The following is a 23,564-nucleotide window of genomic DNA, read 5'->3' as shown; positions in this document are numbered from 1 at the left end:
AAGGTAAATGTTCCTTGGTGTGAATGCATTACTGGCCGTATTTATAACTTGAGGTGAGTACATAGGAACAAAAGTAGGCCATTGAGTCCTTTGAGTCTGTTCCACCATTCAATTAGATCATGGCTTATCTGTATTTTAATTCCATTTACCTGGCTTGGGCCTGGAACCCTTAATATCCTTGTCTAACAATAACCTATCAATCTCAATTTTTTAATTTTTATCACCTTGAAGCTTGACTCTGACATTTGGTTAGATGACCTCCCCCTCCTTTCAACCCTCTATGTTACAACTCTTCAAAACACCACAGCCTCTGTCTTCACCCACACACTGTTCTGTGCTCCTATCGCCACCATCCTCTCCTAGCTGCATTGGCCAGTGAGTTGAATTAAATATTTTTATCCTCACTTTTGGGTCTCTATGAATTTGCGTTACCCAACTTAGTGATCTTCTCCAGTTCCCTCACACACCCTCTGTTTCTGTAACACTGGGCTACTATCTCATGCTTGTTCCACTCCACCATTCATAGCCAGCATCTCTTCCCACTTTGCTCCTCTCTAGTACTCCCTTCCTAGTTCCTACTGCCTTAGTACAGAAATGAGCAAGTCTCTCAGTTTCTATGGTTCTTGTAGAAACACTGATCTAAACATAATCCTAATTCAAAAATAAAAGGTGCTGACAAACTAGATGCGTTTATCATGATTCAACTGTACAATGATCACTTATGCAGGTTTATACTGATGCAATACATTGTTTGTTTTATTAGGGTGCTGACCAAGCTCGTAGGTCTGTATTAGGTGAAAGCCTCAAGCTTATGACCCACTACCATGATGATGTAAAGACCATGTATGAGGTATACAAACGAGGATTACACATATCAGGCAAGTTTCAGCATCCCAAACTAATTTTCATTTAGAATTTGGAAGAATTGTATAGACACTGGAGGCTGTTACTGAATAAAAAACAATAATCCATCAAATAAAGTTCAAATGGCACAAAGTAAGGTTTTCAACCTTTTGGAGCAGTTGCAGGATTTAGGTATGGCTTTTAAGTCTGGCAGAATCATGATTACACATCACTTCCAATTCCTAATCGATTTTGCACTTCTTGGATTCATTGGACCACATCGTTACCAGCTGCTTCACTTCTGTTTTGTGTGTATGCCTCTCTCCTCCACTTCTGTCCCTCTCCTTCACTTCTGTTTCTTTCTCTCCCTTTCTCTCTCGCCCCCTCCCATGTGCCACCTTTCCCCTCCCTCCATGCTCTTTTTTGCTCCTTTTCTTCCTTCTTTTTGAAGGTCATCATTGCCAGCGGAGCGGGGCGCTACCGGTTACCACCACCGCTAAACCCCCGCTGAATTTATGGCCCAATGTTCTTTCTCCCAATAAAATCACCCTAATCCTAACCCAGGTGAATTTTATTTTGAAATAAAATTTCTGAGAGCATTCTATGGGATTGGGATTTATTTCACAGCACTGGCTCTCTGAATGGGAGGTCACTGGGTTGACACCCTTCTCCTATTCTCGGCAGCACTATTCTTCTGCTCCAAGCAGGAATGCACGTCACTGGAGGAAAGCAGTACTGCTGGGAGCAAGAGGTGGTGGCAGTCCACCACACTGGCAATGGAAAAGCCAGCAGCATTGCCTGTTTCATTCCCTGTCGACAGAACAGATGTTTCTGCTGGCAAGTTTTCAGAGCAATTAATTTTTTTTATCGGGAGCTACTCATCAGGCCATTTAATGTTGGGAAAGGAGCTGGATTGAAAATGTAGGCCAAGAGATGGACATCCTAAAAGAAAATACAAGAGCAAAGTTGAAGTTGTTATTCTTCAAATGAATCCCTATCTTATGATTAGTTGAATGCTACCCTGTTTTATATTAAATTGTACATCACTCGTATGACAAGGCATCTCAAAGAATGTGATATGTAAGCGGTAATACGATTTTGTTTAGATCGTGAACTCCAGTAATACTAAACGTAACATATTAAAAGTCTTATGGAAAGCACACGCTTCCTATCAGGCTTTTTCTGTCACTTTTCTCTCACAAATAGATTGTGGAAGTCACACTAGGTAGATTCCTCAAGACATCAAGCCAAATGTTTGGCTGCTCTCAAAAAAGCTAATGGGGTGTTAGGTTCTATAAAAAGAGGAATGGACTGTAGATCAAAGAAAGAAAGAACTTGCATTCATATAGCGCCTCCAGACCTCAGGACGTCCCAAGGCATTTACAGGCAATTCAGTACTTTTGACGTGTAGTCACTGTTGCAATGTAAGAAACATGGCAACCAAATTGTACACAGCAAGGTCCTGCAAACAGTAATGAGATAATGACCAGATCACTTGTGCTATTTATTGAGTGATGTTGTTTGAGGGATAAATATTTAAAAGGAAATAATTCTGCTACGATATAGAACATTTGTCAGTCCACATATGGAATGCGCAGTTCTGGAATATCTACTACGGAATGGGCAGGCAGAGGTGCTGCCCTCAAACAAGGTGAGGTCGGGACTCAGCATATTTGAGTCCTGGTGAAGTTTCCAACGATTCCGCAAAACTCCCGTGAGTATTATGGTAGGAGTTTTCTGCAACAATTGAGTAAATTCGGGGACCACACTCTGTAACATTCTGACACAGACACAGACACAGACACAGACACAGACACTCGCACAAAGAAAGAGGAGTCAGTGACAAACCCAATTTTAATCATGAGCATATTGTAAAATGCCGCCATTCTGTTTGAAATAGGTTTCCAGCTGGTTAATGTAAGAGCTGGCCAGAAGACCGTTGGCAAGTGTTCAGCTCACCAGTACGGTTTAAAATTAGAGTTTGGATTAAATTACTGGTAAACAGCAAAGGCACATGCCAACTGTACAAACATTTGCTACTGTAACCAGCTGGAAACGTCCTTCGCTTGTGGGGAGTTTGAGAGAGGCAGAGCGCCAGCACTGATATGTTAACTGATTAAAATGAAGTTTACATGGTACAATTATTCTGTCATTACAAAACAGTGCATCCTATAACATACCATGAGTAACACCGTGAAAATCTGTTAATTAATATATTAAATACAATGGGACCGTTTTTATCTCCATGTGGTTTTCGGGCGGCCGGCTAGCAGAGTGTGTTGGCCAGCAGGTAAGTGATTGGTTGGTGAGCATTTCTTTCTTTCTCGCTTTTTTTTTTCCAAACTTAATTTTTGTGCTTTATAGTTTCTAGGGTCTCTGTTGTGTAGCGGGGAGTGCTAGTAAACAAGGGCCCATGAGTATATCATTTAATTGTAGTGGAATTAGTGGTATTGATTTGATTTAATTTAATTTGAATTAATTAAAGGATAAGTCATGGCAGCACAGCTCGGTCCCATGGCATGTTCCTCCTGCACTATGTGGGAAATTAGGGGCACTTCCTGTGTCCCTGACAACCATGTGTGCGCGAAGTGTATCCAGCTGCAGCTACTGGCAGACCGCATTGCAGCACTGGAGCTTCGAATGGATACATACTGGAGCATTCACGATGCTGAGGATATCGTGGATAGCACATTTAGGGAGTTGGTCACACCGCAGGTAAAGGTTGCACAGGTAGGAAGGGAATGGGTGACCGCCAGGCAGTGTAGTAGGTGCAGGCAGAAAGTGCAGGGGTCCCTGTGGCCATCCCCCTCTCAAACAGATATACCGCTTTGGATATTGTTGGGGGCGATGGCTTATCGGGGGAAGGCAGCAGTAGCCAACTTCCTAGCACCATGGGTGGTTCTGCTGCACAGGATGGGAGGAGAAAGACCGGGAGAGCTATAGTGATAGGGGATTCTATTGTAAGGGGAATAGATAGGCATTTCGGCAGCCGCAAATGACACTCCAGGATGGTATGTTGCCTCCCTTGTGCAAGGGTCAAGGGTGGCTGAAGGGCATTCTGGAGTGGGAGGGTGAACAGCCAGTTGTCGTGGTGCATATAGGTACCAACGATATAGGTAAAAAATGAGATGAGGTCCTAAAAGCTGAATATAGGGAGTTAGGAGGTAAATTTAAAAAATAGGACCTCAAAGGTAGTAATCTCAGGATTGCTACCAGTGCCACATGCTAATCAGGGTACAAATAGAAGGATATTTCAGCTGAATACGTGGCTAGAGGAATGGTGTAAGGGGGAGGGATTCAAATTCCTGGGACATTGGAACTGGTTCTGGGGGAGGTGGGACCAGTACAAACTGGACGGTTTGCACCTGGGCAGGACCAGAACCAATGTCCTAGGGTGAGTGTTTGCTAGTGCTGTTGGGGAGGGTTTAAACTAAAATGGCAGGGGGTTGGGAACCTGTGCAGGGAGACAGAGGAAAGAGAAGCAAGGATAGAAGCAAAAGACAGGAAGGAGAAAAGCAAAAGTGGAAGGCAGAGAAATCAAGTGTGTAAATCAAACAGGGCCACAGTAAATAATTTTAGAAGGACTAAGAATGTTAAAAAAACAAGCCTGAAGGCTTTGTGTCTTAATGGGAGGAGCATTCGTAATAAGGTGGATGAATTAGCTGCGCAAATAGATGTAAACGGATATGATATAATTGGGATTACGGAGACATGGCTCCAGGGTGACCAAGGCTGGGTATTCAACATCCAGGGGTATTCAATATTCAGGAAGGACAGGCAAAATGGAAAAGGAGGTGGGGTAGCATTGCTGGTTAAAGAGATTAACACAATAGTAAGGAAGGATATTAGCTCTGATGATGTGGAATCTGTATGGGTAGAGCTGAGAAATACCAAGGGGCAGAAAACGTTAGGATTGATTGGGAAATGTTACTTAGAGTTGACAGTGGATAGGCAATGGCAAACATTTAAAGATCGCATGGATGAACTACAGAATTTGTTCATCCCAGTCTGGCAAAGAAATAAAACAAAAAAGGTGGTGCAACCGTGGCCAACAAAGGAAATTAGGGATAGCGTAAGATCCAAGGAGAGGACATATAAATTGGCTAGAAAAAGCAGCAAACATGAGGATTGTGAGCTGTTTAGGATTCAGCAAAGGAGGACAAAAGGATTAATTAAGAGGGGGAAATAGAGTATGAGAGTAAGCTTGCAGGGAACATAAAAACTGACTGTAAAAGCTTCTATAGATATGTGAAGAGAAAAAGATTGGTGAAGTCAAGCGTAGGTCCCTTGCAGTCAGAATCAGGGGAATTTATAATGGGGAACAAAGAAATGGCTGACCATTTAAGTACATACTTTGGTTCTGTCTTCACAAAGGAGGACGCAAATAACCTCCCAGAGATGTCGGGGAACATAGGGTCTAATGAGAGGGAGGAACTGAAAGAAATCAGTACTTGTAGGGAAATGGTGTTCGAGAAATTGACAGGATTGAAGGCCGATAAATCCCCAGGGCCTGATAATCTACATCCTAGGGTACTTAAGGAAGTGGCCCTAGAAATAGTAGATGCATTGTTGGTCATCTTCCAAAATTCTATAGACTCTGGAACAGTTCCCATGGATTGGAGGGTAGCTAATGTAACCCCACTATTTTAAAAAAAGGTGGTAGAGAGAAAATGGGGAATTATAGGCCGGTAAGCCGGACATCGGTAGTGGGGAAAATGCTAGAGTCCATTATAAAAGATGTAATAGCAGAGTACTTGGAAAGCAGTGACCGGATCGGACAAAGTCAACATGGATTTACAAAAGGTAAATCGTGCTTGAAATGTACTGGAATTTTTTGAGGATGTAACTGGTAGAATAGATAAGGGAGAAACAGTGGATGTGGTGTATTTGGACTTTCAGAAGGCTTTCGATAAGGTCCCGCATAAGAGATTAGTGTGTAAAGTTAAATAGCATGGAATTTGGGGTAAGGTACTGATTTGGATAGAGAACTGGTTGGCAGACAGGAAGCAAAGAGTTGGAATAAATGGGTCTTTTTCCGAGTGGCCGGCAGTGACGAGTGGGTTACTGCAGGGATCGGTGCTAGGACCCCAGTTATTCACAATATATATTAATGATCTAGATGAGGGAACTAGATCTAATATCTCCAAGTTTGCAGACGACACAAAGCTGGGTGGGCGTATGTGCTGTGAGGAGGATGCCGAGAAACTCCAGTATGATTTGGACAAGTTGTGTGATTGGGCAGATGCATGGCAGAAGCAGTATAATGTGTATAAATGCGAGGTTATCCACTTTGGTGGCAAAAACAGGAAGGCAGATTATTAACTGAACGGCAATAGATTGGGAGAAGGGGAAGTGCAACGAGACCTGGGTGTCCTTGTGCACCAGTCGCTGAAGGTAAGCATGCAGGTGCAGCAGGCGGTTAAGAAGGCAAATTGTATGTTGGCCTTCATAGCGAGAGGATTCAAGTACAGTAGCAAGGATGTCTTGCTGCAGTTGTACAGGGCCTTGGTGAGACCACACCTTGAGTATTGTGTGCAGTTTTGGTCACCTTATCTGAGGAAGGATGTTCTTGCCATGGAGGGAGTGCAGCGAAGATTCACCAGACTGATACCTGGGATGGCAGGAATGACGTATGAGGAGAGATTGGAGAGATTGGGCTTATATTTGCTGGAGTTTAGAAGAATGAGAGGGGATCTCATTGAAACTTATAAAATTCTAACAGGACTAGATGCAGGAAGGATGTTCCCGATGGTGGGGGAGTTCAGAACCAGGGGTCACAGTCTAAAGATAATGGGTAAGCCTTTTAGGACAGAGATGAGGAGGAATTTCTTCACCCAGAGAGTGATGAACCTGTGGAATTCGCTACCACAAAAGGCAATTGAGGCCAATTCATTAAATATATTCAAGAAGGAGTTAGATATATTTCTTAAGGCTAAAGGGATCAAGGGATATGGGGGAGAAAACAGGGACAGGGTACTGAATTTGGATGATCAGCCATGATCTCATTAAATGGCAGAGCAGGCTTGAGGGGCCAAATGGCCTACTCCTGCTCCTATCTTCTATGTTTCTGTCAGATAGTGCCGATGGGAGGCCCAGTCCATTTTGAGGCTGGGCCTCATATATAGGGCCGTGGGTAGAAAAGGGGGGCCATACCTTATGGCTTCATTGTAGAATCATAGATGGTTCCAGCACTGAAATGGGTCATTTGGCCCATCAAGCCTGCACCAATATTTTTATCTGCATGAGCTATCTACTGTAATCCCATTCTACTGCACAGTTCCAATTTGCTTTAATATTCTTTTTCATGCAACCATCAAATTCCCTTTTAAAAGAATTGATGGACTTTGCCTCAACAATGGTTCATGATGTAATTATGCTAAACTAATCAAGTTACACAATTAGCGTCTCCATTACTGCAAGTCTTGAACTTTTATGGTACTCATTACAGGGCACAGTAAAAGATTTGTGCAGTGAGGCCATTTAGCAGTCATCCAAATTTCTGATATGCATTCCTGGAGAGTGAGGCTCCCTGCTAGGAACACTAAGTCAGAAAGTTACGTCTTATACATTAGCTGATCTTCTTTAACTGCTGTTGGCCAGTACAGTAGGAAAAGACTCTTCTGGAGATTGGGTTCTTCTGTTTTGTAATAAATTCTAAATCTCCACCTTGAGCAATGTCACAGGAGATCTGTTAGTAATATGAAGTACTAAATGAATGAAATAATTTGAGTGTTGTTTCTCTGTTTAGGTGATGGCCCTTGTTTAGGATTCAGAAAACCCAAACACCCCTATCAATGGCTTTCTTATAAAGAGGTGAGAACAAATTTGAAAGAACCATCAGGACAAAATCTTGTGCTTGCACTCATTGGTACCTTGTAATAACATTGTTTAATTTCTTGATTTTAAATGGAGTCCTGTTGGTGAGACTCATTTGTTTATTAATCCCATTGTATAAATAAAAGATACTGGAAATACTAATTTGCATTTAGCCCTTTAAACTGTGGCAGAAAGATTTGCATTTACATAGCACCTGATCATGTCTCAGGAATATTTCAAAGTGCTTCACTTACAATGAATTACACTAAAGTGCAGTATATATAAATAACATGGCAGCCATTTTGCACTCAGCAAGATAACACAGACAACAATATGATGCAATAGAATAGCAAATTACTGCAGATGCTGGAAATCTGAAATAACACCAGCATTTTCTGTTGTTATAACAATATGATGAATGTTTACTAATTGTATATTTATATGCTTTTAGAGGAATAGTAAATCATTTATGTTTAAAGTGTTACAATAAATAAAGGAGGAAAAAATGTAATTAAATTAATTCAGATAAATTAGACAAATCTTTTTAGATAAACTGAGCTACAATATTAGGAATATTAATTTTGCTGATGATTCAAAGATAGGTGGGGAAAATTAGCTGTGAGGAGGAAGTAAAAAAGTTGCAAAGGGATATAGACTGGTTAAGCGATTGGGCAAGAAGGTGGCAGATGGAGTATAATGTGGGGAAGTGTGAAATTATCCACTTTGGTAGGAAGAATGGAAAAGCAGAATTTAGTAAATGTTGGTATTCAGAGGGATCTGGAAATCACAGAAAGTTAACATGCAGGTACAGCAAGCAATTAGGAAGGCAAATGGTATGTTAGCCTTTATTGGTATAAATGGGTCATTTTCTGGTTGGCAAGATGTAATGAGTGGTGTGCCACAGGGATCAGTGCTGGGGCCTCAACTTTTTACAATTTATATAAATGACTGGGATGAAGGGACCAAAGGTATGGTTGCTAAATTTGCTGATGACACAAAGATAGGTAGGAAAGTAAATTGTGAAGAGGACATAAGGTGGCTACAAATGCGATCTAGATAAAGTGAGTGGGCAAAGATCTGGCAAATGGAGTATAATGTGGGAAAATATGAAATTGTCCATTTTGGCAGGAAGAATAAAAACGAAGCATATTATCTAAATGGTGAGAGATTGTAGAGCTCTGAGATGCAGAGGGATCTGGGTGTCCTAATGCATGAATCGCAAAAGGTTAATATGCAGGTACAGCAAGTAATTAAGAAAGCTAATAGAATGTGATAAGCATGCAGGTGCAGCAGGCGGTTAAGAAGGCAAATGGTATGTTGGCCTTCGTAGTGAGAGGATTTGAGTACAGGAACAAGGATGTTACTGCAGTTGTACAGTGCCTTGGTGAGACCACACCTTGAGTATTGTGTGGAGTTTTGGTCGCCTTATCTGAGGAAGGATGTTCTTGCCATGGAGGGAGTGTAGCGAAGATTCACCAGACTGATACCTGGGATGGCAGGAATGACGTATGAGGAGAGATTGGGTCGATTGGGCTTATACTCGCTGGAGTTTAGAAGAATGAGAGGGGATCTCATTAAAACTTATAAAATTCTAACATGACTAGATGCAGGAAGGATATACCCGATGGCGAGGGAGTCCAGAACCAGGGGTCACAGTCTAAGGATAAGGGGTAAGCCATTTAGGACAGAGATGAGGAGGAATTTCTTCACCCAGAGAGTGGTGAACCTGTGGAATTCTCTACCACAGAAGGCAGTTGAGGCCAATTCATTAAATATATTCAAGAAGGAGTTAGATAGATTTCTTAAGGCTAAAGGGATCAAGGGATATGGGGAGAAGGCAGGGACAGGGTACTGAGTTTGGATGATCAGCCATGATCTCATTGAATGGCGGAGTAGGCTTGAGGGGCCGAATGGCCTACTCCTGCTCCTATCTTATGTTTCTATGTAATGTTATTGTTTATTGCAAGGGGAATTGAATATAAAAGTAGGGAGGTTATGCTTCAGTTATACAGGGCATTGGTGAGACAGTTTCCTAGAAGTAAAGGGAATTAAGGGTTACGGGGAGCGGGCAGGAATTTGGACACTAGTCTAGGTTCGGATCGGTCATGGCCCTGTGGGTAGCGGAGCGGGCCCAGGGGCTGTGTAGCCTGATCCTGCTCCTATTTCGTGTGTCTAATTCTGTTAGATTCAGGAGATGGTTCTGTGATAGTGGATTGGCGGTTAGGATCAGATCAGCCATGATCTTATTGAATGACGGAGCAGGCTCGAGGGGCCGATTGGCCTACTCCTGCTCCTATTTCTTATGTTCTTATGAGACCACATCTGGAGTACTGTGTACAGTATTGGTCTCCTTATTTAAGGAAGGATGTAAATGTGTTGGAAGCAGTTCAGAGAAGGTTTACTAGACTAATACCTGGAATGGGCGGGTTTTCTTATGAGGAAAGATTAGACAGGCTAGGCTTGTATCCACTGGAGTTTAGAAGAGTAAGAGGTGACTTGATTGAAACATATAAGATCCTGAGGGGTCTTGACAGGGTGGATGTGAAGAGGATGTTCCCTCTTGTGGGAGAATCTAGAACTAGGGTTCACTGTTTAACAATAAGGGGTTGCCCATTTAAGACAGAAATTAGGAGAAATTTTTTCTCAGAGGGTCGTGAGTCTTTGGAACTCTCTTCCTCGGAGGGTGGTAGAAGCAGAGTCTTTGAATATTTTTAAGGCAGAGGTAGATAGATTCTTGATAAGCAAGGGGGTGAAAGGTTATCCGGGGTAGGCGGGAATGTGGAGTAATCAGATCAGCCATGATCTTATTGAATGGTGGAGCAGGCTCAAGGGGCCGAGTGGCCTTCTCCTGCTCCTAATTCATATGTTCGTATGTTATTGCAAAGGAGTTGGAGTATAAGAGTAAGGAAGTCTTGCTGCAATTATATAGGACCTTGGTGAGACCACACCTGGAGTAGTGTGTACAGTTTTGGTCTCCTAACCTAAGGAAGGATATACTTGCCTTAGAGGGGGTGCAACGAAGGTTCACTAGATTGATTCATGGGATGAGAGGGCTGTCCTATGAGGAGAGATTGAGTAGACTGGATCTATACTCTCTGGAGTTTAGAAGAATGAGAGGTCATCTTATTGAGCGTATAAAATTCTTAGAGGGCTTGGCAGGGTAAATGCTGAGAGGATGTTTCCCCTGCTGGAGATTCTAGAACTAGGGGTCATAGTCTCCGGATAAGGGGTCGGCCATTTAGGACTGAAATGAGGAGAAATTTCTTCACTCAAAGGGTTGTGAATCTGTGGAATTCGCTATCCCAGAGGGCTGTAGATGCTCAGTCATTGAGTATATTCATGGCTGAGATAGATAGATTTTTGGGCACTAAGCGAATCAAGGGATATGGAAATAAGGCGAAAAAGTGGAGTTGAGATCGAAGATCAGCCATGATCTTATTGAATGGCAGAGCAGGCTCGAGGGGCCGTATGGCCTACTCCTGCTCCTAATTCTTATGAATAGCTAATGCATAAAAGGTAATATCCCAGCGCCCTCTCCCTCCCCAATTGAAAGAGATGAATTATATTGGCATCTCAAAGGGGTTATTTTCTGATGAACTTTTGCTCAAGAAATTATTTTATCCATTTCATAATGTAGACTGACCTATGACGACAAATTCAATAAACTTGGGCTTTTCAGTCTTGATAGAAGACTACTGACAAATGATGTAAAGGTGGTATTTATTATAAGATAATAAATGGTATAGAAAAGGTAAATCTGGAACACCACTACAAAACTAAACCATGATAGTAAAGCAAGGGGACAGAGGTTCAAACTAATAAAGCAAGCTTAGGAATGATGTTAAGAAGTTATTCTTAACATAAAAAGTGACCAGCACATGGAATAGACTTCTGGGTAATGTAGTGAAGCAGAAATCCCTGCAATCATATATTAAACAATTGGATCCCATGATGGGAGGATAGGCAGACCTTTCTGAATGAATGAGTAAAGATGGACTGAATTTGTTTCCTTGTCAGTATCAATCTTATGTGTGTGTTTTTGAAAGGAATTGAAACAAATGTAATGTTTTTTGTGGCTTTCTTGACGCCAAATTATTTAAGTTCATTTAACGTAAAAATCATCACTTGACTAAAAAAAATTCACCTGCAAGTAATTGGACAATAGTATATACAAAAGTGCGCACACATCAGGGAGAATTATGCTTTTCCACATTAATGATTGCTTTAAGATAGGCATTAGTGTGATTAACTGCCCTAAGGTTCACACATACAATGTAAAGGCAATGAAGCACTTTAATTTGTTGTAAGTTTATCTTAATTATCACTAATGCTCCCCATTACGCGACATGAGATCCCATTCTTATTATCTCACTTCTATCTACAATTAAAGATCGTATTGGACCAAAGGTCCAGTCTTCATTTACTTATGTAAATTACTCTTGAGCATCCCTGATTATAATCGCTCAATCATTGGCGGCTGTGCCTTCTGTTGCCTAGGCCCTAAGCTTTGGAATTCCCTGCCTAAACCTCTCCGACTCTCTACCTCTCTTTCCTCCTTTAAGACGCTCCTTAAAACCTACCTCTTTGACCAAGCTTTTGGTCATCTGCCCTAATTTCTCCTTATGTGGCTTGGTGTCAAATTTCTTGTCTTATAATACCGCTGTGAAGCGCCTTGGGACGTTTTACTATGTTAAAGGCGCTATATAAATACAAATTGTTGTTGTAAATAAGTTCTGAGCTTCCATTTTAGTAACATTTAACAACAGTGATCAATTTGTGCTCTGTTCCAATTGTTTTTCAACATTGTGTATGTAGCGTTTGTAGTAGAATCGGTCAGTAACTGTGTACACATGTACATGTGTAATAAACACATTTCTAGCTGACTAAAGTTACTTTAATATTACAGGACTGCTTCCAGTGGAAGTAGTTCTTTTATTGACTTAAGTCAGTTGGTGCTGAATCTATGGAATTTCAGTAGCAATGAAACAACTAGAGGCCACCAATATAAGATAGTCACCAAGAAATCAAATAGGGAATTCAGAGGGAACTTCTTTACCCAGAGAGTGGTGAGAATGTGGAACTTGCTACCACAGGGAGTGGTTGAAGCAAATAGTATAGATGCATTTAAGGTAAGGCTAGATAAGCGTATGTGGGAGAAAGGAATATAGGGTTATGCTGACAGAGTTAGATGAGGAAAAATGGATGGAGGCTTGAGTGGAGCATAAACGCTGGCATGGACTGGTTGGGCCAAATGGCCTGTTTCTGTATATCCTATGTAAAAACTGTACACACACAACTCTTCCTGTTTAGCTTTGCCATCAGAGGCACCCAGGGAAACTTCCTCCTAATGAGAATTTTGATGCCTCTGAGCGCATTGGAATTGCACCATTTATGTTGGGAAGTGTCATCAGCTGCAAAAATGTAACATAGTTACAGTACAACTCCATTCAATTCATTTTCTTTGGTTGGTGTCTGAAAACAACTGTGACGCACCAACACTGTTTTCCTCGCAGGTTGCAAACCGAGCCGAGGACTTAGGATCTGGACTGCTCCAAAAAAACTGCAGGTCATCACCAGACCAATTCATTGGTGTTTTTGCACAAAACAGACCTGAGGTGAGAGATAGTTACAACAAGTACTTAGGAGTACTTTTACAAAAAAATAAACTTTTTGTGATGTTTATTTGTATGCATGAAGTTTTTTTCTTGTTGTTTATTTTTGTATTTTTATAATTACAACTCCTCACCAGTGGATTATTGCTGAGCTGGCATGCTATACCTACTCCATGGTGATAGTGCCGCTTTATGACACACTCGGACCTGAAGCCATTCGCTACATAATTAACACAGGTAAAAGGAACAATAAACTTCTCAAAATTATACGGCACTTATAAATTTAAATGTCAAAAAGGTGAAATCAAAGGATCCTTAAATTCAAGGGCTTAAAATTAACAATCTTCAGAGGTCCAAACCTCCTATTCCTAAATTAGGACCAGCAGGAAATATTCCATTGAAATCCAGTGGACCAGTAGATTCAGACTCGGGGCAAAAAAATGTGACTTATTTCCATAAACCATCGTGTGGAAATGTGTATTCTATTAATACAACAGAAATGAGCAATCAAATATTTGATTTTTACTTCGTGTTTCTCTGAACGGAGATGGCATTGATTTACCCTGACTGGGACAAAAATGGCTTCATGGAGACATAAATTACTTGACATATTTATTCATGTCACAGGCACATTTTTAGAACCGTCAAATCTTGTCACATCACTGGAGCATGAAGTCGTATTGTTGAAAATATGACTTTGTTTATCAAACGAAATCAAACAAAATGATTAAAATTCTCTCCCCGGTATGGTGATATCTCTTCTTTGGCAGTAGATCAGAAAATGTTTCATAGATTCTATCCCCATATCAGTATTGTTAATGCAAAGGTTCAGAACAAACTCTTGCTTTAGGATGTCTTTCGTCACTCTTACATTGATACTGTACCACTCAATCTGTTGGACCAAAAGCTCATATGGCAGGTGCATGGGTGCAATAAAACAGGGGATAGCAGCACTCGGAGATAATGGGGGTAAAGCTAAACATTGGTCCGGACACAAAACGGGCGGGGTGCATAATGGGCAGTTGATCCGCTACTGTATGTTTTGCACCCGTGCCAAAGTTGAAATTTATCCCCCATAGGTCTCCACTTGGATGACATTTTTCAAGAGCCAAACCTCCAGTATAAAATGCCTGTACCAATCAGTCAGGTCAACAAGTTTCTGTTTCCACTGCAGTTCAACTGTATGTATTTCCCAGTGGCTGAATGTATTGTTAGCAGGAAAATTATTTTCAAATTTTTTCCTGTACTTCATTCTCCCCCCTCTAAATACAAATAAGTGTATTTTCTGAAAATCATTTTATTTCACCATTTTTGCTTCAAATTTTAAAAGGTACTGTTGCATGAAAGTATGTTTGGCAACAATTTTCTCATGAATCTTGCACCTAACACAATGAAGCAAATTATAATATATCACTTCCAAGTGACATCATCATGATGAAAATGATGCATGGCTCTTCGGTCTCCTTGAAAAGAGTGTCCCAAACAGTTTTTAATGAAATTTGACAGGCTATGGCCTCATTATATGATGCAAATATTGTTTTTTTAAAAAGCTACAGATAGCTAATAATGAAACTGCATTAATGACTATACTTGAAAACTAGGAGTGTGTTGCTGTGACAAGCCTTATCTTGCTAATTGTTTATAGTGAATGCAATGCAAAATTCTATGTTGCTATTCAGAATATCCTTACTTTAAAAATAACCTCTAATTCCTGTAATAACTGAGATTCTGATTAGATTTAGGATTCATATGTAATTGTTATCTTTTTCCACGAGATTACAAAGTTGACTCTTCCTAATCCCTTCCACTCCCAAAAGCATGCTGTAAAAATTACTATTCTTATTAATAAGGTGTAAATGGAGCATTACCCCTGTTCCCCAGCACAATTTATACTCCTCTCCGGGGGGGGGGGGGGGGGGAGAAAGAGAGTTACTAAGTTGCTTGTATCTCCCAAACCTTTTAATTCTCACATTTTTCGATGCACCACTAATGCATGCACTTTTCCTTTTTTAAGCTGAGATTTCCACAGTTATCTGTGACAAGGTAGAAAAAGCAAAAATTCTTTTGAAGAATGTGGAGAAGGAGGAGACTCCAGGCTTGAAGATAGTTATCCTAATGGAATCATTTGAGATGGACTTGGTTGAGATGGGAAATGACTATGGAGTGCAAATACTGGCATTGCATGAGGTGGAGGTATGTGAATGATGCCAGTAACACATTCGAGTGGTGCAATGCATTTGTATACAAATGTGCTGTGGCATGTAATTGTCACACTAGTGACAGTAATTCCTGATTTTAGTCCAGTTGCCAAATAAAGGCAAGGTGATTTGACACAGGGTAGAAGGAAAACTGGAGGGCAAGTCAAAAAATGGGGGACAGTTTCAGATAACAATTGACAACAATTTCAGATCATAACCTCTGCCCCCATTTTTTTTTGGACAGCAGTTGTTGCTGATGATTCTGTTATTCCCATTTACACCTCCTCTAGACCCATCTTTTGTTTCTTTACTTCTCCCATTACCATCCCCTTTTGCTTTGCACCATCATACCTTTTGTCATTTAAACTCTCCTGCCTTCCACCCTATCACAGACCTTCCCATTTTTCTTTACTCCCCTCCCCCCTTTCCCTGCCTCTGTACTTGCTTAAAACCTCTTACATCTCTCATTTTCCAGTTTTGATGAAAGGTCATCTCACTGAAACGTTAACTCTGTTTCTCTCTCCACAGCTGCTGCCTGACCTGCCGAGTATTTGCAGCATTTTCTGTTTTTATTCCCTATTTGAAGTAGGCCAGCATGCTTGTAACCCTACAGGGATAGAATCAAGTACCTCCCTGAAAGATGCTCCGCCAGTAAAATGTTGGAGTGGTTGGCTCACCCGAACTGTTCTTTTAGTGGATCAAACTAAATTAATTCAAACTAAATTAAATCGAAAGGGTCAAATCAAGTGAAATCAAAACAAAGTTCCATACAGTGCCAATCAATTGCAGAAGGTGCCTAGCAAGCCGATAGAAAATGATATTGAACTTGGACAGCTTCAACAATCACATGGGTCAACGGTACAAAACTGCATAAAATTTTGCTACAATTGACACTATCTTGGTAGTCTCTCTTGGAGAGGCCACAAGGGTGACTGGTGTTGGGAAATTGGTCTTCTACAATTGGGGTTAGGGTAGAGTAGAGGGAAGTTCGCTTGCATTTGGTTTGTGAGGGCACAGTACTGGCACCGGGTACAAAAGTTAGAAAATTTGCCAATCTCAACACTGAAGAGTCTTAGCACAAATTGATTTAATTTTGTTTTTAAATAGATTATGGAAATAGCACCATACAGTTGCAAATTCTTTGCAAATCATTCTATGATGCCCAACAAGCTTTTAAAAAAAGTTTACATTCTGCAGTGTTTTATCAGCAGTGTTCAATGAAAAGCCCTGAATAAAGGATGAAACCACATGACAGCACTTTTTTTTCTGCTGCTTGATAGTTAGCCAGTGAATGAATAGCATTCTTTGTAGAGCTGTGTTTGAAAAACGAAAGTCATTTAACGATAAAATATGTGTCCTATTTTCACTCTGAGGTTACTTTCTTCCCTTCTTGCTTCCAGAACCTTGGACGGATGAACAGGCGAACTCCTGTGGTGAGTGAAGCAACCAATCTAATTGACTTTCTGCTTCGTGGAGCTTTCTGAAAACATGTTGATATTTAACGGAAGAGTAACTTGAAAATGTATATCAACAGCAGTCAACATAGATGAGCACATTGTATCCAGCACAGATTTATTTCTTCTACAGCTTGCACTGCTCTTGGTGTCTTCATTTTTATTTGTTTTCTACTCTCAGCCTCCACGACCTGAGGACCTATCGATTGTCTGTTTTACTAGCGGAACAACAGGTATGTACCATGCATGGGCTAATGACCTGAACCTGCAAATACAAGCAGGTTTAGTCAGGTCAAACAGAGCGCAATTGGGTACCAATAATTCTTGTTAATCCTTAATTTCATTGTTTCACAAATGTAGAAAGGGTCTTGACACCCTGCTAAAAGTATACTGTAGGAAATGTTGATAATTGATCATTTTATATACTTAAAAGTCTACTTAAGTTTTTTTATTATACAGTAGCCAAAAGTAAATAACTTCTGTTTCGGCCCTGACTTCCACCACTCTGTTAACTCTTGCATGTAATCAAGGTCACACTGTATGTGCTTCCACCATGTGGTTAGAACATTCTTTCATCTCTGCAACCTACGTTCAGCCCTGACTGATGAGGTGAAATTCTCCTCTCTCTGATGACTGCATTTGGGATAATCTCAGTCGAATTCCTAATGAGCATGGGTCACAAAACAAACTGCTCATAATTTGACACTGAATTCACAAGGGCAATTTTCCTGGGTTTAGCGCCCAAGTAGCACCTGAAAACTGGGCGCTGTGCACAGGAATATTTGTTGTGAATCCTTTCCCCCCCGTTTTGTGCTTGAGTGGCACTGCAACAGAATTTCCTGTATGTCTTTTCAGGTGGTTGATCCCAACATATATCTGTCAAGCTCAATTCACCTAGCCTCAACAGCTTCTTGTGGGAGAGAGATCTAGATTTCCACTACCCTTTGTGTGAAGAAGTGCTTCCTGACATCACCCCTGAATAGCCTAGCTCTAATTTTAAAGCTATGCCCCATTGTTCTGGACTCCCCCACCAGAGGAAATAGTTTCTCTCTATCTACCCTTTCAAATCCTTGAATCATCTTAAACACCTCATTATATCACCCCTTAATCTATTATAATCGAGGGAATACAAGCCTAGTCTAAATAACCTCTCATTATTTAACCCGTTTAGCCCCAGTATCATTCTGGTGAATCTGCGCTATATCCACTCCAAGGTCAATATAGCCTTCCTGAGGTGTGGTCCCCAGAACTGAACGCAGTACTCCAGATGTGATCTAACCAGAACTTTATACAACTGTAGCATTAACTTCCACCCCATTGTATACTAGCCCTCTTGAGATGAAGGCTAACATTACATTAGCCTTTTTGATTATTTTTTGTACCTGTCCACTAGTTTTTGGTGATTTCTGTACATGGACCCCTAAATCTCTCCTCCACCGTTCCCAGCTTCTCACCATTTAGAAAATACTCTGATCTATCTTAGATCCAAAGTGTTGACTTCGCACTTCCCTGTATTGAACTCCATGGGCTGGATTTTCCGGGGGGTCAGCAGGTGCGATTGGCGGCGGGTCGGGTGGGAAAGTGTTTTTTCCCCAAGCGGGTCAGGACCCTGCTGTGAACCCCCCGTCCCATGCCTTTCCCTGATGTCAGGTCTGTCAGCGCTGAGCAGACCGTGGCGGGTTCACAGCAGGGGACCCAATTCAGGTAATTAGTGGCTTATTTAGAGCCACTTAAGAATGAATTTCAGCTCACCTTCTGCATTTGATAGCTCGCCCATGGGGTCCACGCAGGTCATGAAACATGTCTGTCAAGCTAAGGCGGGAGTTCAGTGGCCATTGAATCAGCTGTTGAGTTGACAGCTTCAAGTATACAGTAAAAGCTCCCACCTTACAGAGATATCTTCCCTCAGCCACAAGCTCTTCCTCACTGCATTTCCACAACTGATTCACCATGCTGCAAGTCTTTACACCAGTTTCCATCCAGTCTGACCTCATTACCCCACTCACCATTGACAGATTGCATCTGTCATCTTTACTTTACCTGCCATCTATTCCATCAGCATGGGTACCCTTTAAACTGTGTCACCTTGGTCCTCAGAATTCCACCACTATGAGCCCCAACACCAGCAGCACCAACAACAACACCAACCTTCTCTGCAATCACCTGATGCTGCACGGGATAGAGGGCATCAGCACCCAACCACATTACTGCCCGGGAGGCCAGGGATAGCCTCACCATGGTCAAATTTACTTCACTTGATGCTGTACACCCTGCCTGCCACATGATGCACCAGGTTGGTACCACCCCACACCAACTCCATAAAGCATCCCTATAATGCCCAAGTAATTCCTTTCACACTCATCACCATTGAGGGGGTACCGTTATGTCTCACTATTCACTGCAAATCACTAAGCCACTTCCAAAGGTGCACACAAGAGTGCAAAGTGTTGAAAATAAAGGTTTTACTGTTTGACAGCACATTAACAGAAACTTTACATGAACATTGGATAAAACACCCAAGAGCCTACCCTTGTGTGTTGTTAGTTAGTATGATTGCACTAGGATGAGGGTGAGTGTGAGGGGTGGCTGGTGAGCTGGGGATGTGATAATGTAGATAGAGAGGGATGGGTGGAGGTGCAAGGTAAGTTGGTGTGAGTAAGGATGTGCAGGGGTAGGGTAGGGAAAGCAGAGTGATGTGGATATGATGAGGGGCACAGCAGGATGAGGTTGAGTGTGGTTGAGTGTGGTTTTGTACTAACGTTTTGTGATCTACTGAAATCATTGAAACATTTATGGCACTGCACCCAGGTCCTCCCAACCACATCCCTGCTTGTGCCCTCCTCTGCAATGTGCAACCAGGCTGTGTTGATCTCATGGGGAGATCTCTTCTGCCTATGGGAAGAGAAGAGGATCTCCCTGCATGCTGTTTCCTTAAAGGGACCATGGCCAACTTTATTTTGGCATTTGTGCTGTCAGTGTTCTACGGCATTGAGGTGCTGCAAACACTGACCAGCACTGCACAGAAGTGCAGGGCTGCATCCAGATTCTCCCATGACTCCCTCCATATGCTTATGGAGGGAGTCATGGGACAACCTGGATGCAGCCCTGCACCTCTGTGCAGTGCTTGTCAGTGTTTGCAGCACCTCAATGCCATAGAACACTGACAGCACAAATGCCAAAATAAAGTTGGCCATGGTCCCTTTAAGGAAACTGGCTGATGACGCATCATCAAATGACGTCACCAGACCCGCTTCCTCTAATTGGCCGGCAAACGCGCTGCGTGGACTTAGCAAGCCATTCAAGCAAAATTAATTTCAGAGGCCGGGGTGGAGACAGCAGCGGGGTTGGGATCCGCTACTGATGTCACCCGCCACAGACCTGTCGAAGTTCGTAAAATCGTGGCCCATCTGTCGCAGTTTTGCCTACTCACTTAATCTATCAATGTCCCTTTGCAACTTTCTGCTCCCATCTGCACTATTTACTGTGCCACCGAGCTTAGTATCATCAGCAAACCTGGATACATGGCTCTCTATTCCTTCATCTAAATTATTTATAAATATAGTGAAAAGTTACAAATTCCTGCGGGACACCAGCAATCATATCCTGCCAATTGGAGTACATACCCATTATCCCTATTCTCTGTGTCATACCTATAAACCGATTCCCTACCCACATCAAAAGGTGCATCCAATTCCATGCACTTCCATTTTTCCTAACAGCCTCTTGTGTGGAACCTTATCGAATGCCTTCTGCGAGACCATATAAATAACATTCATAGACACCCCCTTATCTACCATGTTAGTGACCTCCTCAAAAATTTCAACTAGGTTAGTTCAACATGACTTACCCTTTACAAATCTATGCTGGCTCTCTCTGATCAGTTAAAATTTTTCCCAAGAGCTCAGTCATTCTGTCCCTAATAAGAGTCTAGTAACTTCCCCACAGCAGACATTAGACTAATAGCTCTATAATTTCCTGGTTTATCTTTCGCACCCTTCTTAAATAATGGAGTGACATTGACAATTTTCTAATCCAAGGGGACAATTCTTGAATCAAGAGAGGTTTGGAAGTTCCTGACTAAAGCATCTATAATTTTCTCACCTACTTCTTTTAATACCCTGGGTTGGAAATCATCACGTACTGGAGATTTGTCTATCTTCAGTCTCAATTTTCTTTCTTATATGGCTTTTTACTTATCAATTTTTTAATGTGCCTTCTATTTTGTGGTTTATTGTAATTGTTTTAACAATGTAATTTTTCCTTTCAGGGAATCCTAAGGGGGCCATGCTCACACATGGGAATGTGGTAGCTGATTTTTCAGGCTTTTTGAAAGTTACAGAGGTGAATATATGCACACAGCTGTTTGGCTGCAAGTAAAATAATGATACAAAGCTTATCATACAGAAAGTATTGTTTTTTATCCCAATTATTCTGCTAACATTGTATAAAATTGAAGTTATACAACTCGTTTACATTTTCTTGTACAATTTTTAATTTGACATCTATTTTGAGTTGACTTTGAGAACTGGTTATTTTTTAATCAGTGAAAAGAAAGCTCACATGTGAGTGCAGCCATAGTATTCCTTTCAAAAATTAAACCATTACAAAGAACTGTGATTGACTTGAACATGCTTTTATTTTGTGCTGTGAACATGTTGAATTTGTCTTGTTGAATAGTATGGACAGATGATATCATTGGGGAACCTTGCTTGAGAAAGTTGCTGAGTTTGGTGGTGCAAAGTGATTGAATTAACATTCACCACTGATTGATTGATTGTACTTCTGCTGTTGACTCAGTTTCACTGTGTTGTTGACCTCAGTAATTCAGTCCCTGATAATATCTTGACTACATATGGATTACATATAAAATTCCCAATGTTTTAAAATTCATATTGCTCTTGGAATGTATTAATTGCCTTGGTTTGAAATTTATGGAGGGAAAACCCATGGAAAGGCTAAATAATATCTTCCTTTGCTTTGGAAAAAAAGATAAGTCACTGTGGGAAATTATTGCAATTGCAGTGATTTCTATGTCCCTTTAGATCTTTGTTAATGACTTTTGACTGTCTTAACCTTTATTGTTCCCATTCCCATTAGGCATGCTATTTAGGTAGAGGCAGCGCTAAAGTCGGTGTATTAAGTGAATTAAGAAGTTAGGCAGAGAGCTGAAACTTTGGTGAGTCTCGCTCTTTTTGAGCAATATGTGTTCAGTGCATTTTGAAACAAGCCCAGCTTTAAGTGTTTCATTGGATTTAAAGTCTGTTTCTTTATTGTGCTCCTGAAACTTCACTAAAGGTAAGGTACTGATAATGGCAGGCATGAAGCAGGTGCCAGTAGCTACTTGACAGAAGATGAGAATGGTTGGAGGGTGTTTAGAGTGCTCCCCAAACCTGCAGTAAAATTGGAATTGCAGAATATATCATCTTCATTTGCGCCTTTTGTAATATCCTCAGGATGTGATATCCATGGGTGTGCTGATATTAATTATGCTAGATTTTCATGATACTCATAACACCAAAGAATTCACCACTTGCTCTGGATTTTGCTTACTATCGGCCCATGAATTGAATCTAATTCCCCTGCCAGCCCAACATTGTTCCTCTGTCAACCTGACTATATTCCAGTGTTAGTAACATGCTGTATGAATTTGTTTCATATATTGTCAAAAGTAATTTTTTTAATTTTATTTGTTCTTGGGAGTTGGATGACTGTAGAAAAGCAGCATTTATTGGCCATCCATGGTTGCCCTGACAAGGCGGTGGTGGGCCGCCTTCTTGAGCCACTGCAGTCCGTGTAGTGAACATGCTCCCATAATGTTGATAGATTGGGAGTTCCAGGATTTTGCCCCAGCAATGACAAAGGAACAGCGATACATTTCCAAGTCCGTAGGTCAGTCAGTTTGCTCACAGGAAGGGAATTTGGAACACAATTCATACCTCTCACTGGACATGTACAGATAGAGGTCAGGGTGTATCTGCCTGCTCAGTTAGATGTGAATAGTGTATAGTACATGAAGACCACAGAATCGGAAGAAGAGAAAGTAGTAAATATCTTACAATTCACATAAATAAATGGGGTTTTTAAAGCAACACTACTAATCATTAGTTTTTCTGTAGGTTTTCTTCAGTAATTCTCCCCATAATTTAAAACACTGCAATTTGCAACTCTTAACTCTGTTAAAATGTTCAATATCCCCTTGTGCTGGGTGTCCTTTCAGGAAATTATTCATTTTTGTTACAATTTTTCACTAACACATTCTTGAAGTGGGAAAAATCCTTCTTGGAAAAAAATTAATTTTAATCAAAGTTTTTAACAAATACAATGGTGTTCAATGAAAGTAACTATTCACTGACAAGATGGGCAGATCAGTGGCTCCCTAGTGTCCATTCTATCTTTTTATGGCCAATGTTCACTACCTCCAACTCTGCAGTTCAAGTTTTTGATTTGTGTGATAAAAAAACATCTATTGAAAATGAAATCTGCTGGGAAGATAATTTTCTTCTGCTCTCTCCCCGTGGGTAAGCTCCCTTAACTGACCTGTTTTCCAAAAATATATATAATGGTGGACAGTGTCACTTTAAGTATTGAATCCATGGGATATTTGAATTATGAATATTGATACTGTAAAACTCCAAATCCTA

General features: G+C 41.1%; 1 protein-coding gene across 3 annotated transcripts in view; it reads left to right on the top strand.

Moving 5' to 3' along the window:
- Positions 1-23,564, top strand: part of LOC147114101 (long-chain-fatty-acid--CoA ligase 6-like) — a 194,532-nt gene that overhangs the window by 113,073 nt on the left and 57,895 nt on the right. For all 3 annotated transcript variants that reach the window (XM_085995720.1, XM_085995721.1, XM_085995722.1), the window contains exons 3-10: positions 764-878; positions 7,592-7,656; positions 13,173-13,274; positions 13,409-13,508; positions 15,286-15,464; positions 16,870-16,902; positions 17,105-17,156; positions 21,191-21,264. In XM_085995720.1, the coding sequence (XP_085851846.1) occupies positions 764-878; positions 7,592-7,656; positions 13,173-13,274; positions 13,409-13,508; positions 15,286-15,464; positions 16,870-16,902; positions 17,105-17,156; positions 21,191-21,264 (720 nt within the window). The remainder of the gene's footprint in view (positions 1-763; positions 879-7,591; positions 7,657-13,172; positions 13,275-13,408; positions 13,509-15,285; positions 15,465-16,869; positions 16,903-17,104; positions 17,157-21,190; positions 21,265-23,564) is intronic.

This window comes from Somniosus microcephalus, chromosome 8, assembly GCF_052327205.1.
Source record: "Somniosus microcephalus isolate GS21.2 chromosome 8, FLI_Smic_1.0, whole genome shotgun sequence".
NCBI classification, from domain to species: Eukaryota; Metazoa; Chordata; class Chondrichthyes; order Squaliformes; family Somniosidae; genus Somniosus; species Somniosus microcephalus.
This window is presented reverse-complemented; position numbering and strand designations above follow the sequence as displayed.